Source organism: Lynx rufus, unplaced genomic scaffold (assembly GCF_022079265.1).
Source record: "Lynx rufus isolate CCGP_SWC_20201006 ecotype Redwood Valley unplaced genomic scaffold, mLynRuf1.p SCAF_15, whole genome shotgun sequence".
NCBI lineage: Eukaryota > Metazoa > Chordata > Mammalia > Carnivora > Felidae > Lynx > Lynx rufus.
The window spans coordinates 61,801,817-61,821,177 of record NW_025814829.1 but is presented as its reverse complement, the minus strand read 5'-3'; the positions used below and the strand labels follow the sequence as shown (position 1 = coordinate 61,821,177).

Sequence of the window (19,361 nt, the reverse complement as noted above, 5' to 3'; positions counted from 1 at the left end):
TTCCAGTTCTCGGCTGAAATTCTCACCTTTGTGCTATTTCCCTGAATATATTTAGTATTAGTTATTTTAAAGTCAATTTCTGATAATTCAGCTGACTGGATGGACTCCCAGTGGATCTGTTCTATTACTGCTCCTCTTGTCTCCTCATATGCCTGGTTACTTTGACCTAACGCCAGACATTGTGTGTGGACAACTGTATGGAAAGTCTGAGACCCACAATGATGCTCTAGTTTTCCAGGGAAGATTTATGTTTGCTTCTGGCAAGCAGCTAGGAAACTAACAATCTGAAGTCAACTTCATCCAACAGTGAACGAAGCGATTACAGGCTGGGCTTCAGTTCCCATAAAGGCCAGCCTCACTCTGAGTCAAACGTCTTCCCACCGGACAGGGCTTCTGGGTCCCACATCACAGCCTGGGGATTACCAAGAAAGCTCTCCCCTCATTAGCAGGCCCTAACTTTGGATTTTTGTTCTGCCGGTCCCAGGAGTCTGCCAAAAGCCCTGCTCAGTCCTCTTTCAAAACCAAGACATGACTCAGAGGTCTGAAGCTGGGCTCACTTCTCTGGTTCTCACTTCTTTCTGATCTTGGACCCAGAATTCTTCTCTGTCATGTAGGCTCTCCAAACACAGTTTCTTCTTAACATTCTGTCCAATTGTTTTAGTTCTCACAGAGAAGCTCTATGTTACCTCATCTACCAATACCCAAACTTGAAATTATTTTTAAAATATGGCCCTATATTGTAAAATGTATAAAATATGAAGACCTTATACTAAGTGAAATAGGCCAGACATAAATCGACAAATACTGTCTCATTCCACTTATCTGAAATACCTGTAATAATCAAACTCATTAAAAAAAAAGAGGAAAAAAAAAAAGATAGAATGAAGGCTGCCAGGGACTAAGGAAGAGGAACACAGGGACTTTCTATTTAACGGGTTTGGAGTTTCAGTGTGGGAGGATGAAATGGTTCTGGAGATGAACAGGGGTGATGCTCAATACTGTGAAGGCACTTAATGCCACTGAATCGTACACTTAAAACTGGGTAACATGGGAAATTTTACATTGTGTGCACTTTACCATAATTTAAAAGAGGATGGCCTTTTGTCATGTGATGTTTATAAGCATCGGGGTGGGGGGCCACACACAAGCCATCCATAAAGGTGTAAGTCTCACCGCAAGGTGGGTCTGTATCCCTACTTGGCAATCAGTCTGAAAAGGTCAGGCAAGAAAAAAACCAGCCACATTCACTTTTTCAATTGTTCAGTAACAGAATGTTAAGAGAAGGGGGAGAGATTGTTACTTAAATCACATTATGTCATCACTGGTTCACTTTCTCCACTGTGAGAAATTTAACACGTTCATTCAATTGCTTCATTCATTTTTAACTTTCAAGGGTAGGCAGTGCCATACATCACCTCGAGAAACTTTATTTTTTATTCATTTATTTTATTTTATTTTATCAAGTAGGCTCCACACCCAACATGGGGCTTGAACTCATGGGCCCTGCAATCAAGAGCAGCGCCCTTCACTGACTAAGCCAGCCGGGCACTTCTCTACAAACTTCACAAGTAAGGGAAAGCCCGCGTGTTCATTTAACACTAAGTGTTTGCTGGGTGTCCACTAGGGGCGCCCTCACGTCCGGACCTGACAATAATGCGCGGGTTATTCTCTAGATTAACGGTGACGTTCCATCCTACACGTGCTCACCCACTCCCCGCCGGACCCTAACGAGCACACTGTGCACTGAACGCCTAACTCTTCCTGGTCTCCTTGGTTCAACACCTGATCTCATCTGCGAAGTTGTCCACGACCCTCTTCCCTGTCTTCTCAGCAAACATCCTTCTTGTATACCTCTCTGTGCTGCGAATGGCACGTACCAGGCTGAAACCACTCACTGCGTGTCTTCCCCCCCATTCCCTACTGCCGCCCTCCTGCAAACCCAAGCACGGTGCCCAGAACACAGGAAGCACCAAGTGGGAAGCAAAAAAAAAAGGGGGGGGGAGGAGTAGGTGATTTTTTAAACGGCTCTTACTACAGAAAGTTTAGACACTGTTTAATAAATTATAGTCTGTTTCAGCTTCACTGATAACCATTGAAAAATATAACAAGGTACTCTGGAAAACCAATTATTTATTAGATTTATTCTTAGGTAATCATTTTTGTTACTCCAAGCAATATCTTTATAAAATTATACAGCTGACCCTCGAACGACAAAGGTTTAAACCACATGGGTCTACTTACCCACAAACATTTTTCCAAAATAGTCTTGTTTACAGTCCTGTAAGTGTATGTTCTCTTCTTCATGATTTTAAGAACATTTTCTTTGCCCCACCTTACTTTAAGAACAAAATGAATAATACATATAAACTACAAAATATGTGTTCATTGACTATGTTATTGGTAAGACTTCCAATCTAGGGGTGCCTGGGTGGTTCAGTCGGTGAAGCGTCAACTTTGGCTCAGGTCATGATCTCACAGTTTGTGAGTTCGAGCCCCATGTCAGGCCCTGTGCTGACAGCTCAGAGCCCGGAGCCTGCTTCCGATTCTGTGTCTCCCTCTCTCTCTGCCCCTCCCCTGCTCACGCTCTCTCTCAAAAATAAACATTAAAAAAAAAAAAGACTTCCAGTAGACAGTAGGCTATTAACAGTTAAGCTCTGGGAGAGTCAAAAGTTATACATGGATTTCCAACTGCACGGGAGGCGATGCCCCTAACCCCCAGCTTGTTCAAGGGTCAGCTGTATTTTCAAGTTGTTTGCTGCTAGTTAAACTGCTCTTACATCCAGCAACCATGATGAGCAATCTTACTAGTTCTCATATTTTATCTGCAGCTGCTCTTGGCATTTTTTATGTACTTCAGTGAATAAGGTCAACTCTGTTTCCAATCTGTATAGCTTGTGTTCCATCATATTCATGTCACTAGGTTACCTCCGCCTCTGCAATGCTAAATGAAAATGACGAAAGCTGAAATCCTCAACTAATTCCCGAGTTTAATGGAAATTCCCCCCCAATATTATACTATCCTGTAAGATGTGTGGTGTAGGTTTATACAATGCATCTTTATCAGCTTAAGAAAATTCATTTTTATGCCAAATATGCTGAGATGCTTATGTACGGATTTTATCAAATGCTTTTTCTGAATCTCTCATTTCTTGCATGTTTCTCCTGGTAAAGGACATTAAAAAATTAGCTAATGTTAAACTAGCCTTACATTACTGAGATGGAGACAAACCTTATTTGGTTAAGAGGTGGTATTTTTTTCATATACATTGCTGCATTTGGTCCATTGATATCTTATTGAGGACTTTTGTATCTATGCCAGTGTTCATAACTGAGGCTGGCATATAATTTTCCTCTCTCAAATTGTTCTGTTTCAGATACCAAAATTGTACTAACCTCATAAAATACTACTCTTTAGAAGAGTTTGTATAAAACAGGTAACAACTTAAAGGTTTTTAAATTTTGTTTATAAATACTTTAGATTCTCTCCCTCCTTGGTTTTTAGATTTTGGGGGGAGACTATTAACTACTGACTGTGGGCCTGTCTTCCCATTATTCTGCCAGTCTTGGTCAATTGTATTTTTCTACAAAATGACCCATTTCTTGGCATAAAGCTGTTTATGATACAGTTGATCTCTTTACCGTAACTATAATGACATCTCTTTTCCAATCCTACTATTTTTTGTAACTTTTCATTTTTTATTTGATTCTACCAATTTTTCCATTCAATGAAACAGCTTTTGGGTTAATGATTTCTATTTACGTTTTTTATTTAGTTAATTTCTCCTTATATTTTTACTATTTCCTTCTGTTTTCTTTGGGTCAAGCTCGCCATTAAGATTTGTCCATCTGAGGGCAGCTTAGATGTGCCAGAGTTTTCTATATATCACATCCTGTCACTCAAGTCTAAGTCTTTTATTTTCCAAACATTTTTTACTCTTCACGATGATGTGATTTTCACGTCATGAATTTAGAAGTGTTTTTAAGTTTCCAAACATTTTGGGACACCTGGGTGGCTCAGTCACTTGAGCGTTGACTCTTGATTTCGGCTCAGGTCACGATCTCGAGCCCTGTGCTGACAGTGCAGAGCCTGCTTGGGATTCTCTCTCTCCCTCTCCCTCTCCCCTCCCCTGCTCGCTCTCTATCTCTATCTCTCAAAATAAACAAACTTTAAAAAAGAAAGAAGAAAGAGAAATCCACACTCCTTTGCGTCCTATGCTGATGGTGTGTGGCCCAGCGCGGAGCCCCACCCCGTGTAGACGGAGGTCTCAAAGCCCAACCTCCTGCAGGCCCACAGCGGCTGCACACCGACGACAGACCTGAGTCCGTAGCTATTCACAGTTCTTAACTGCCATCCTGAAACACGAGGCTGCCGCAGCGCCTGTCTGCACACTACACCAGGGTTCCTGGCAGAAACCTGGGGAACGGCCTTCCCTTAGTTAAGGACTCAGCCAGAAAGTTCCTATTTTCCTGCATGGGTTTGACACTGGTCGAGTCCATCATCTTACCAGAACCAAAAGTATTTCATAAATCTGTCTGTTATACAAGTTCTTGCTGCAGTTCACATATACTTGGCGCTGGTGAGGCCCCACCCACGTTCCCTCTGTCTACCTCTGCTCGCAGTCCGCTGAGACCCAAGACATCACGTCATCACGTAGTGCAGTCACCTTTCTGAGAAATCCGGAGTAGGGAAATAGGAAAGGCTTAGTTTTCATCCCAGGTACGAATTACAAAAGCCCAACTATTCCAGCAATCTTAAAACCTACAATGTTTCCATCATACGTGAATTTACAGTATTTGCTGAAATTACTAACATTTTCAACTCCCTCCTCTAGCCCCACACCTTTGGCAGGAAATGAATTCCTTAAACACACAACCTGCTATTTAAGTGGTATTTCACATTTTTTTGGTCCTAAATTTACCTTAGATTCCCAAACCTAGCTAGCGGGAAAGCCAGAAGATCTAACGAATGTTCATAATTTAAAGTCGTATTTGTATTTTTGTACAGTTAGCTCTAAATCCTCATCCATCCAAGGTGGACAGGGTGGGAAGGCAACCCCATCCCAGTTTTCCCACACGGAGTAGGCTGACTGTAGTTGCCAAGAGCTCCTTTGAGGGTGCGGACTACTTTACAGTCTTCTGTAATTCTACACAACTTGCACTAGAAGGTAAGAGACCCTTACCTGATGGTCCTGAATCTTCCTGCCCACCACTCTGAACGTGTTGTTGCCTGTATGGTGATATATGTGAACTCTGCTGAACCCCGTCGAGCCACCAGCTGGCACCCACTTCTTGTTGGCATCATCATAAACCATCACAGCAGCTCTTGCCTGACAAATACTCTGTTCACTGTAAAAAAATAAAACATGCAAACTTAAGACATTTAAAATATGCTATGTTTCCCATTCAGCTCCACAAACCAGAGTGAGCCCACAATTAGTGCCTCACTGGCTGCTAGAACAACGGGGAACATGACAGAGGCTTCCTGCCTTGATGGGTAGAGTCTAAGGGGGCAAAAGAGACCAAAAACTGAAGTGTAGTGTGGGACCGGCGGGAAGTCAGGATCCACGAAGAGCACATAGATAAGAAACACAAGAAATGTTTTCTAATCTAATACACTGAGTATCTAATACATTCGTCAAACTGAACACAACCACAGATATAAATTAACCGTCATCGTTCAACTGCACGTATGTTTATAATACTGGTGACCTGTGATTACCCACTCTTTACTGGAAAGGTGATTCTTACCACCGGGCTTGCTGCAAGGCCAACGTAACAAACTCTGACCACTTCCATCCGGTCCGTGAGATATGGAGTGGCCACTAACAATCAACTGATGGCAATGTGACTTAAGTCCTTGACTCCACGTGGGCAAGACAACATCCCATGTTCATTCAAACACGCGAAGGTAAAATGAGATCCTTTCTAAAGATCCCTCGAGATTTTAGATTCTAACCCTCCTAAGTAAACGTTAAAGAAGAAAAGACTAATTTCCAGGAAGGATCTTTAAATCTCAGCTTCATTCCCATTATTTGTTACCAAATAAGACTGAGATACACAAATAAAATGTAGAGATGATCTTAATTTCATATTATGTACTAGGTTCATCTTTTAAATATTCTATAATACTACTGGGGAAAAAAGGGCTGATTTGAATTTTATTACTTCATACCATATCTTATTTTTAAAAAATCAAGTACCAAGAGTGGGTAACAGAAGAAAACAGGTACGTTATGTTAGGCCACACCAATTAAAACGACTCAATCTCCACGTCCAAGACTTAGCTGATGCTTAAAGCGGAGACCAGTGGAGGTGCTCCCAGTGGCTCAGCCAACCTTACCCTTGACAAAAGTACTGCCCATTCTACCAATTTTAGCCTCAAAGATTTTAAACAGTTACCAGCGTGGGTTCTTGGCCAATATCCTCAAAAACAAGTCACTCTCAGACCCTCCCCTCTTACTCACACCTCTGCCCCGTCCCTCAATAGCCTGTGTTTTACTCTTATCATGTGACGTGATGACAGAAGATCAGGGGAGACCCACTGGGGTGACAGCACTGAGCGATCCGCTTGCTCCAGAACAGCGAGGTCATCACTATTTCTACCTTCCCATCAGAGACACGTCACAAAAACGAACTCATAACAATACGTGTGCAGCACAAACACTGAAATAAAGTGGTACTGTCTAAACTTTCATGCTGCACTGAAATTTCTTGGTAAACTAGTTCTGGGAATAAAAACAAGTTAATTACAAAAAGTGTGAGTTATTTCTAAATGCCTAATTAAAGAGCACCCGTCAGCTCAAAAGTTGAAATCTCTTCATGGCTCACAGCAGAAATACTTGCCAAGTGACAGCATTTACAGGGCCCTGCACAAAGATTATGTGAAACAAGCTTAGGCAAAGTGCCCCTTACAGCATACAATCCAAGACACAAATCTACCATTAATCGTAAATAACAAATCTGTAAATTAATACATAACAGTATTTTCCCATTCTCAAAAATTAGTATTTCGGGACATATGTTTCCTAAGGTTCAAAATACACTATCTCCTCCAGAAGTCCCAGCGGGATCATATAAGCCAAAGCAATAAACCCCCATTTGTTGTATATTAAATCATTCCATGCCTAAAAAAAGTGTTTGTTTGTTTTTGAGTTTATTTACTTTGAGATACATAGTGAGCAGGGGAGGGGCAGAGAAGGAGAGAGAGAATCCCAAGCCAGGCTCTGCGCTGACAGCAAGGATCAAACTCACAAACCGTGGATCATGACCTGAGCCAGAATTAAGAGTTGGACCCTCATTCGACTAAATCACCCAGGCGCTCCCCCCACCCCATTTTTTTTAATATACGTAGGAAATCTAAAAGCAAGAGATGCCCCCACTTTTACCTCCATTTTCCTTCCCCACTGCTCTAGAATGGGTTTCTGGAGACATTCCAAATACTGAAGCACACAGTTGACCAAATAGCTTTGACTAATCCTTGATTAATCAAGACACATACAAACTACTTAGCAATCAAATGTCGGATCACCTCCATTTCCCTGGGAAAGCTACAACCACAGAAACAAAGCCAGGTAGCCAAGGACAAAAATGCAACAATTAGTTGACTAGTTTTCTAATGAAGATGAAAGGAAATCTTCAAAATGAGATGTCAAAAATATAAATCCAGCTCTAAACGAAGCCAAGAAGCACCAAGAGAAGCCAAGATTAAAGAGAAGAAAAAGAAGCGGGTAACAGGAACACGGCCATGTGGCAAAGCTGTAAGGGACAGGTTATGCCCAAATAACCCCGTCGTCCTGGAAGCCACCGGGCGCTCAGGGAAGCCACAGCAAGGCCCGGACAAGAAGGGATGGCGCTGGCCGCTGGAATTCTTAGTGACAAACGCAAACCAAATCTTTCCAGTTCCATTCCACAGCATCGGAGGGCCTGTCCTCACTGGACAGACGTCTCTGCCATTATAAACATCCCTTGGTCTGTGCCCCAGTTCCAGGTAAGGGGCTCCTAAAAGCCCTGGGATCTCCTGGGCGACAAACATGTCTCTGGTATGCTAATAGTGGCTCCATGCTTCAAGATGGAGGCTGGCTGCCAGAAATACCCAGCCTGCTTAGAGGGTTGAAATTTTCAGTTCCACCCCACCCCCCACTTCCGGGGAAGGTAGAAGGGCCAGAGACTGACTTCACTCACCAGTGGGCAATCATGTCATCACTCACGCCTACATAACGAAGCTTCTATAAACACACCCAGACAAGCTTTACCCCTCGGTGCTGGGAGGGTGGCAAGCCGGCAGAGGGCACGGGAGCCCTGTGCCTGCCCCAGAGTGTGCACTATGCAGTTTTTCCACCTGACCGCTCCTAAATTATACCCTTTATTTAAAACAAAACAAAGAATAGTAATAGTAAGCCGAGCAGTTTTCTGACTTCTAGGAATTATTCTAGCAAATTACTGAACTTGAAGGGAGGTGGTGGGGACAGCAGAATCTGTGGTCAGCTAGGCGTTAAATGTGCAGGCAGCCCAAGGAGCCCGCTGGCTGCTGGTCCCTGAAGTGGGGCCAGTCCTGGGGGACCGAGCCCTTAACTATGGCACCTGCGCTAACTCCAGAGGGTGTCAGAAGTGAACTGAACAGGGACACCAGTTGGTGCTGGAAAATGGAACTGGCGGTTGGCTGATGCAAGAAGAAAACCACACAGACACCAGCTCCGGTTAAAGGTGAGCATAAAATAGGCCAGTGGTACCCAGTTTTGGATTTCATGAACCCACAGACTTCAAAAATAGACCGGATGGATCTACAATCGGCTGACAAAATTTTGGTCTACTTTCCAGGGAGGAGATGGGGGGTGGGGGGGAGGGAGGAAACATCAAAGCAACTTATTAAAATGAGAATATTCTGGAACTTAAAAATCTCAAAATAAAAATCATGTAATGTAATAATGTAAATGTAGTAACTAGCTTTCTATACAATTCTCTAGAACACAGTCTATTTTTTCCCCATTTCTCCCTGGTCCAGTGAAATACTTAAAAGGGCCTGCTTTCAAGTAGGACTGGCCTCAGTCACGAAAGAACTGCCTATACGTGGGTGTATATATGAGCAACGGAGAATTGACAGAAACAGCTTACAGATTTTTCTGATAGATTTCTAGCTTTCTCTAGGATTTTAGCTGAGAAAACGAGTAAACTTCCAAATTGCTGAAATTATATACATATGTGTGGTTTTTCAGGGAAAAGTGAAAGATTTAAGTACCAAAGCTACCGAAGAGTCAAAAAAAAAAAAAAATTAAGATGAAGATCTAAACAAAAGCAAAGCGAAAGAGACAAAAATTTTATGACCCTTCTAATACCATCCTATCTGTGTTATACTAAGCCTCTAAAATAAACACCTAGTCGAAGTCAACATTCTGAGTCAGTAAAGGAACTGCACATGAGATTAATATTAATATTAATTAATATTTTACTAAGCTACGGTTTTGTGAAGATCAAGCACTAAATTAGTTATAAATAAAAATTTCAGGGGCACCTGGGTGGCTCAGTGGGTTAAGCGTCCAACTTCAGCTCAGGTCATGATCTCATAGTTCGTAGGTTTGAGCCCCACGTCAGGCTCTGTGCTGACAGCTCAGAGCCTGGACCTTACTCCGAGTTCTGTGTCTCCCTCTCTCACTCTCTCTCAAAAATAAATAAATATTAAAATTTTTTTTAAATTTCATTTTATGACCAAATGCATTAGGAAGATATTTCATCTTCCTAATATTAATTTTGGTATTTTAAAAACCATGGTATAAAAACCATGACACTACATTACAATTTTGTGGCTTTACCAGGTAATTCATTTCTGAATACAGCCGAATTTCTGGGACGAAACTACATGATGGTAAAGGCATGCCAAATTCTATTCTCATAGGTCCCAGGGTTTAAACAGCAGACTAAGGACTGCTGGGTTATTCTCCTACACACCACTTACTGAGGTTGCAATAAAGCCCAATTTTTGAAAACAGCAACTTCTCAAAGACACCACTCGTTAGTCATTAACTTGTCAATAAAGCATGACTATGACAGTGCCTCGCACACAGTAGGCGCTCTTTGAGTGCCTCATCAGTGCAGTTTCACCCAACAAAATCCTACTCCTCAAGGCCTGAATCAAGTATCATCCCTTCTGAGAAGTGTTTCTGGGGTCCCGCTGAGTTGCCGTAGCATTCGGTGATCTTTCAAAGAGGACGACTCTCTGAGATGTTTGAGCCACAAGAGGGGGCCGGGATTTTACTTGAGGCCTTTAAGCAGAAAATGACTTCCGTTTTTAAAAGCGGACCAGAGCTACTGTGTCAACAAAGAGTTCAGGAAGGTGACAGAAACTCAAGCCGCTCAGGCTGGCATGAAGACCAGTGCAGGCCATGCGCGTGGGGAGGCGCAGGGAGGGCAGCACGCGAACCCAGGTCGGAAGCGCACCAGACGAGTCTGCTGCTAGGAGACGGCGGGGGGTGGGTGGGGGGGGGACAAGCAGAGGCAGGAAGAGATAATGGACAATACCCAGCATTTTACAGATAAGGAGTATGGGGCGCAACGCCATGTGCATATCACTATTGAAAGTCATGGTCCCAATTCACTTATTTATTTTTACACACATATAAATGTGCCTTCGGCACCCCTGAAATCCCCAATATGCAACACAGAGCCTAACCCGCGGTTAGGCTATACTATACAACCTCTACTATACAACCAACCTCTTAGAGAAAGAGAATTAGCACCTGGTCTGTTGTGATACTGAGTCATTCCATGAACTAAGATGACAGTAATTCAGAAGATAAAATATTAAAACAGAAATTACACCAAAAGTTGCAAAGTTTTAAGACAGGATTTCCCATCTTCTGCTCTGATGTCAATATTTTTGCTCAAGCCTGCAATTCTATAACATGTCAAGCATTAAAGAGGCTGAAAGCAAAACAATGTCAGATTTCAATTCAATTCCACAAACACCGTTCACACCTATATTGCACAGCTCCTCGGGCACAGAGTAAAACGGAACTAGGCCATCTCAGTTATAAAAGATTATGCACTCCAGCTGGAAGAACACCTGTGTGATGTTAAGCACCAGCAGAATCACGACAGTGCTTTTTCTCTTGGCTCCCCACTCCAGGATCCAGCAGCCCTGCAAACCCATGGGTCATTCCAGAATCCTCCCTACCCTCATCCGCCCAGGCACTCAACTCGGAACCAAGGCCTGCCAATTCTACTTCCTAATGAACTTCTAAATTCTTTAGCTCCCTTTGCTCACAGTGCTCAGAAGCTCTGGGCCCTCCCCAGTTTCACAGCAGTCTCCTAACTGGTATTTCTGACTGCATCTTACTCCCTCCTCCAACACTTCTGCAGGGGCATTTTGCTAAGTGAAGCCTGATCGTGTCACTCTTCAGGTTAAGACATTCCAAAGACTCATTTCAGGACAGACTCTGGCTTCCTAACGTGGCAGACAAGGCCCACGGTGATTTGACCTCTGTGTTCCTCAACATTCTTTCTTTGTTTCAAATATGTACTGATGGCACCTGGGTGGCTCAGTCAGTTAAGCATCCGACTCTTGATTTCAGCTCAGGTCATGATCTCAAGGTTTGTGAGTTTGAGCCCCACATCTGGCTCTGCTGACAGTACAGAGCCTGCTTCAGATCCTGTCTCCCTCTTTCTCTGCCCCTCTCCCGCTCACACACACGCTCACACACACACACTCTCTCTCTCTCTCTCTTAAAAATAAACATTTTAAAAAATAAAAATTAAAAAATATGTAAAGTAAAATTAAAAATGTTTAAACACACATATGTATTAGGCATGTAAAATGTGCCAGGCACCACTCCACCACCCTAGTGCTGGGGACACATCTGTGTTCACAACAGTCCACCCCCAACAGCACAGTGACCATGATGCCATCCTTGTCCATATATCCACACCCTGCACCTGCCTGTCCCGTTACCTACCTGCACATTGCCTCTTCCCAAATGCCTTCTGCCTAGTACTCAGCTGGCCCCCCAATTTTAGACACAAGTGTCACATCCTCTTGAAAGTTTTTCCTGCCCCCCCACCCCCACAAAAGGAGTTCACCCATTCTGTTCTCACAACCCACTATGTGCACCACCTCTCCACCAACATCGTACTAAACCCCTGAAGGGCAAGCACTGTATCTTTTCACCTCTCCTAGTTAAGATCTGTTAAAAATAGTGACTTGAAAAGTAGTGACAGACAGTAATTGAAAAAAGTAAAAAAAAAAAAAAAAAAAAAATGTAAGTTTTGGTAAGAACCCTGAAGTATGCGAGGGAAAGCCCCCTTTTTTTACTTTCAATACCCATATGGACAACCTACCAAGCCCTCTGCTTTCTGGCTGTAAAACCTATCATCAGCACTCAAAAGCCAGAGCCGGGAGGCTCCCCACACACACCCCACTCTCTTCTCCCAGCAGTTGCCTTGTGTCCTGATCAAGAGTCAGCTGTGTTTGTGCCCAAATGTAGCCATTCCGACTGTATTTGTCTCGCAACTGTGCAACTGATTAAGCTGCCACTGTGCGAGTACATAGAAATCCTACCAAATTAGGTTGAGCGTTTCGGAAAGTCTCTGTCAAGGTCTGAATCACTCAACAGCTGTGAGGCACGTTATCAAGGGCGGAGGGCTCACCCGGGTCTGGCAGGGTTCACATTCAGAACACTTCACGTGCGCCCCAGTTCTCTCCCACCTTCCAGAAACCAAAGCTGAAACGCATGATAGAACACGGGTGTGCCTTAGGAAAAAAAAAGATAATGTAGAATTCTCACCACCAGACCAACATGAAAAGCTTAAGAGAAAAAGGGTACAGAATTAACACGTACGTTATAAGGTAGACTAAGACGTTTAAAGGCACGTATCATTTTTAAGGACACCACACTTCAACTAGTTCGGTTACCCAACCATTACCATTACCACCAGGGCAGGTCACCCTGGGCTCGAGAGCTTAGGGCACAGTTAGGAAATGCTAAATAAGCTTTTCTCCTTCACGAAAAACTTGCTAAGATTCAGGGGGAGAGCTGCCTGCTAGTAACAGTCAGGTGCCGCTGTCACAGCTGTGTCACTGAGGGACACATGAGAGATGTCAATGCCACTGACAGAGACAAAATGAAGGCAGCAATCCGTCTTCTGCAAGGCAAGAAAACCGTCTGGGAGGCAGCGGATCCAATTACGTAGTAAGGCAAACCCTCCCGAGAAGACCACACAATTGTACACCTTTCTAAGAAATGCCAAGGTTAAAAAAGCAAGTAAAAACACCAGTGTGTCACTACTAAACTCTGTCCCACAGCACGCGAGAAGCACACGTGCAATCTGGCGTAATAAACGACCCAGTCACCAAGGAAAACGACCAGTACATCTAAGGCAAGATAGCATGTGTTAGAAAATGTTCGAGCAAATCTGTTGGGTATTCCTGTAGGCTGAAAAAAAGCTCTTAAAATAGGGAGAAATCATTAGGTTGGGTAAAATGCAGAAGTACCTGAAAGGGGGCACTTACTTCTACATGCGGTCATGCGTTTTCAGGAGTAACGAGGATGGTCTTTATAGCCACCTTTATGTACTACCTGGCTTCCACCATGAACGCCTCCTACTTGAATTAAGTACAGAAAAGAGCTCAACTCCATCCACAGCGTCCCTGGAGAGGGAGGAGTGACAGAGCAAATGAAAAGGCACAATCGTGGTGTTCTCGAGAACACGAGAACGAGAGTTTGTGGGGAGAGAAGAAAAGGGGGTCATGCGGGGCAGGAAGCAGCAGGAGCAGTGAGGTGATGGGGACCTCTCAAGGGCCACCCAGACTGGGCTCGGATGGAAGCAGATCTGGCCTCACCACAAAAGAGCACAGGGAAACTCAAGCTCGCCCCTCCCCCCCCATCCCCACCTCTTCTGGGGCACCCAAGAAGACTAGGTAACAAAAGTAAAGCAAATGTTTTGTTTTCTTTTTTTATCATGGGGCGGGGAGAAGCAGAGAGAGAGAGAAAGAGAGAGACAGAGAAAGAGAGAGAGAAAGAGAGAAAGAGAATCCCAAGCAGCTCTCAAGCCCAACATGAGGCTCGATCCCACGACCCTGAGATTATGACTTGAGCAAAATCAAGAATCAGACACTTAACTGACCGAGCCACCCAGGTGTCCCAAGCAAATGTTACTTTTATAAAAATATTAAAACCAACTGCATCAGAAGACTGCACTCTACAACTATCCATGGACAAACTTATTTTCAGAGCCTATGTTTTAACATATGACTTCACTGCATGCACAAAAATCCTAACAGAATGAAGGAAAATATATGAACGGGTTACTCCCCATAGTACCTTGTACAGACAGACACACCCCCTCTAAAAGTCATAGTATGGGACGCCTGGGTGGCTCAGCCAGTTGAGTGTCCAACTTCAGCTGAGGTCACGTTCTCATGGCTTGTGAGTTCGAGCCCCGCACAGAGCCCACTTGGGATCCTCTGTCCCCCTGGCTCTCTGCCCCTCCCCTGCTTGCACTCTGTCAAAAATAAATAAAACTTCTAAAAAAATAAAAATAAAAAATAATAAAAGTCATAGTCATAAGAACCCAAATCTCTTTACATTATCGAAGACCTAAAACCCAGAAACACTTCAGTGACACAGGTATTTAATTACCGAGCCAGTGTTGTGAAGAAAACGATGCTAACAAAAATACGAATATATGAATACAGCACTAAGTGCCACACACTATTCTACGTACTTTGCCTTTATTAATCCATTTATTTGCCAACCTTCTTTGGTAGGTATCTGTCAATATCCCCATTGTACAGACAGGAAATTGAGACAGAAAGGGCGTTCAGAGCTGCCAGTCTGCTTCAGAGTACGGGCTCATAGCCACTCTACCTGAATAACAGAGTCTTTCAATTCTATTAGTCGCACAAAACTACCTCTTCAAAGTTTTCTACTGTCTCCACATTATATTTTATGTAATGTTTTATTTGAAGCTAGGGGAAGGGAATCCACATACAACTGACCCTTGAACACAGGGTCTTCAATTGTGTGGGGATTTTCTGATACATGACGATCCATCCTGCAAACATATTTTCTCTTCCTTATGATTTCCCTAACATTTCCTTCTCTCTAGCCTACTTAGTGGTAAGAATAAAGCATATAATACATATATAACATATAAAATATGTACTAATCAACTGTTCACGTTATTTGTCAGGTTTCCCAGTCAACAGGAGGCTATAATAGTAGTAAAGGGTTTTGGAGTCAGAAGTTATACGCGGATTTTTGACTACACGAGGAGGGTTCGGTGCCCCTAACCCCTGTGCTGTTCAGGTCAACTGTATATACAACGGAATATTACTTAGTCTTAAAAAGGAATGAAATCTTGACACGCACTACAACACGGATGAACCTTGAAGACGTCATGCTGAGTGAAATAAGTGAGACCCAAAAGTACAAATACTGTGTGACTCCATTTACGCAAGGCACCCGAAGTGGTCAAATTCACAGAAAGGAGAACAGTGGCTGCCAGGGGCTGAAGGGAGGGACGGATGAGGACTGATTATTCAATGCGCCAAAGTTCAGTTTGGGATGATAACCAAGTTCTGGAAACAGGTGGCAGTGACGGGTACATAATAATATGAATATACTTAAGGCCACTGAATACACACCTAAAAATTACAAAAATAGTAAATTTAGTTATATATATTTTACCACAATGAAAACTATATACATAATAGTTTTAAATATTTTTAAAATGTAAGAAAGTATTTCTGTCCAGCAAAGAATAAAACTATGTTCACCTCACTTGCATTTGGTTAAAGGTTGTATTAACACAAGTTTAAAAAACTTAATTTTACTAAAGAAAACGGATGACATCTTACAAAACTAATCTAACTTGTTATAATAAAAACTTTAAGGTTTGTTATGTTCCTTTGTTTGAGACACTCCACTGCTCTGACTTGTTTCTAAGACATCTCTTGGGGTTGTTACTGACAAGCCATTTCTTCCTCCTTCTAAACTTTGGCTGTAAAATCTCACCCCCATGTATTTCTGGCCCCCGCAAGGACTAGAAAGAGGGTTCCCAATGATCCCTACCCTCCTGGTACTCACACCGTCGTGTAATCTTCTCCCACCGCACGTGGGCAGGACCCAGCGATCTGCTTCCATTCTACGGCAGAAGTTATGGAATATCATTCCCAAGATCAATTTACAAAGACAGTGGCTTCCGCTTGAGGAAAAGGCCCAAGTGACAAGGCCACCTGGCAGGAAGGAACTGACCCCCGCCTCAGTCCAACAGCCCACAAGCAACTGAATCCAACCAATAACTCTGTGAAGGGGCCTCGAAGCAGGTCCTCCAGCGGTGACTTTGGCTGGGACTGTAGCCTTGGCCAGCATCTCAACAGCACTTGCTGAGAAAGCCGTACTCAGATTCCTGATCCACAGAAACTGTGTGATAACAAATGTGTATTGTTTTAAGTCATTATGTTTTGCTGTAGTTTTACGGTATGGCCATGAATTACTTCACCACCTGGACCGATACCCTCTCGTCTGTCCCTAAGACCTTAAACTTTTCCCCCCATTATATTAGTTCCAGGTGTACAGACAATGATTCAATATGTGTGTATATTGTGAAAATGATGACAATAAATCTAGTCAACATTCATCATCCTACACAGTTAAAAATATTTTTTCTTGTGATGAGAACTCTTAAGAACTTAACAAATACACAATACAGCACTGTAATGAGACTCCTTGGGGATCTCACACTCCATACACCCCATGGCACTTCGCACGTGACACACACACAGGGTGCATATTCTCTAGGCAGGCACCCACCTTTTATGAATTGAACTTGCAGTTTCAAAGATCAATTTCCAAGATACCAGCGAACCTAAAACCTCATTAATAGCATGAGAGCTGACAAAAAGTATATACATTTAGAAACAGTCACAGAAGGGGGAAATATGTGGAAACACTTCCCTGGGCAACATATACCTCTGCTATCCTGGCAAATCCTCCCGTTAACAAGAAATTTTTCTCAGAACCACTGATCAGAGATGATTTCACCTGTTTCCCGAGGGGTTTGGCTTCACATTATTTTCACCAGGTTATAGGGCAAAAAACAGCCACCGTACTTCCAAGCACTGCCTGAGTTAAAAATATCAAAGGGGCGCCCGGCCGCCTCAGTTAGTAGAATGTGTGACTCTTGATTTCAGGGTTGTGAGTTTGAGCCCCATTTTGGGTGTAGAGATTACCTAAAAAAACAAAATCTTCTAAAAAATTTTTATAAAGACCACATACAGATGATTTTAGCTACAAAGACATCAGACAGGACCAAGTTAGGACTGACTTAGAAGTAAAAACAGGTGTGGGGCAGGGGAGGCTGGGGTTTCACTTATATCCTTCATATTCTCACTTTGGTAGGTTATTAACCTCCTGAGGTAATAATTCAGTGAACACGTGTGACAACAAACCAAAAGACAAGTGCCACATGCGATCAAGAGAGAAAAACTGAAGAATGCTGTAGGATCTCAACCTTTCCCCCCAAAAAAGTCTGTGCCAGGAGGGTCTGCTTCTGGCCCAAGTAGTGGCCTCATGGGCTTTTTTCCAAATGAGCCTCCTATAGATAAAACTCTAAACTCTGGGTAAAATGTACAGAACGACTATCTGAAAGTGCTGAAGAATGACTGGAAGGCAATCAGCTCTGGTAAAAACAAACAATACAGGAAGAGATCCCTGATTTTACAGCTTCAGCCCAAGGACAGGCCCAGAGTCTGTGCTACCAGGCAGAACAGCCCTAACAGAAAACCCTGTGTTTCTAGCTTCAAGAACCAACAGATAATGCTGAGGGCAATGCAAGGTGCCGGAAAATTGGGAGGATAACTGTAGGGGAACAAAGAGGGGGTGCACGGTCTAACTCTCTTGGCGACCCCTAAAATGATGCATGTGCGGGAACTTTCTGAGCAACCTCTCCAAGGCTAAAAGGCCAACTAAAACACGAGTGGCTGCCCGCCTGCTCTAACAAGGTCACCACCAGTCCGCAGATCACTGTAAGGGAAGTCACAGGCTCCAGAGTACATCACCGACCAGGCCCCTAACTCAATGAAGTACTGAGCAGCCTCAGAGGAGAGACAGAGACCAGAGCCTCGCCACAAGACGAAGGTGAGCAGCGTTGGACTGAAGGCGGCTATTATCTCCATGTTCAAGGATAGAACTGAAATGAGAAGACAGGAAAGAACAGGTGAGAAATTTTTAAATACCAAATGAAATCTCTATTATTGAAAATACGTAGTTTTCCTTACTATTGAAGATTAAAATTCTCTGGATGGGCTTAACAGAATGGAGATGGCAGATGAAAGAATTGGTGAACTTTACCAAGTATCAATAGAAATTACCCAATCTAAAGATGAGAGAAAAAAAAAAGACTGGGGAAAAGATGAACCTTTAGGGTGGTACCAGCAGGTCTAACCTACGTGCAAGAAGACTCTGGAACCAAAACAAAAACAAGAGTAAAAGACGTGGGAATAACCACAGGCAGGCATATGGTAGCCCAAGATAAAGAGAAATGCTTGAAACACAAGAAAAAAATGAAACATTACATATAATTCAGATGACCATGGACTTTTCTTCAGAAACAATTGGGACCAGAGGACAGAAAAACGTGAATGTCAATCCATACCTCGTGCCACCAAAAAAATTAATTCAAGATATATCATTGACTCAAACAAGCTCAACGTAGAAAGGTTTTAGACGGAAACAGAGTGTCCAGTGAACAGGGGACAGGCGAAGTTTCAGCAAAAACCATGGGAGAAAAAAGTCGGCAAGTTAAAATTTACTCCCATCCAAACACACACCTTTAAGAAAATGCACATGTATGAACACTAACTAGATCTCAGTAAAGCTATCACAGAAAGAAAGGAAGGAGGGAGGAAAGCAAGGCTCAGAGGAGGAAAAATCAGCAAAACATAAACCTGACATGTATCCAGGTTCTATTTTTAAAACTCCTGCAACTAAATACAGATCCTCCACCCACTTATGATGGGATGAGGTTATTACGTCCTGATAATGATATTTTTTAAGTCAAAATGCACCTAGCACACTTAGCCTACGGAACATCCCGCGTGGCCCCGCCCACCGCGCACGTACTCAGAACACTGACACTAGCCTACGGGTGGGCCAAATCCTCCAACACAAAGCCTCTTTTACAACAAAGCGTCGAGTATCTCACGTAGTTTACTGAACGCCATACAAAAAGTGAGGCCCAGCCCGGCTGTGTGGATACAGCATGGCTGCGTCCATCGTTTGCCCCCCGACGGTGTAGCTGCAGGGGAGCTCCAGGCCGCTGCCCAGCACCGCCAGAGAGCAGCCCTGCACACCGCCGGCCTGGGAAAAGAT

At 43.3% G+C, this 19,361-nt stretch overlaps 1 protein-coding gene across 1 annotated transcript in view; it reads right to left on the bottom strand.

Annotated features, from left to right (window-relative positions):
- The window catches only part of ENAH (ENAH actin regulator), a 138,517-nt gene that overhangs the window by 63,559 nt on the left and 55,597 nt on the right, over positions 1–19,361 (bottom strand). Inside the window, 1 exon segment of the mRNA XM_047077161.1 lies at positions 5,181–5,346. Within this exon segment, the coding sequence (XP_046933117.1) occupies positions 5,181–5,346 (166 nt within the window).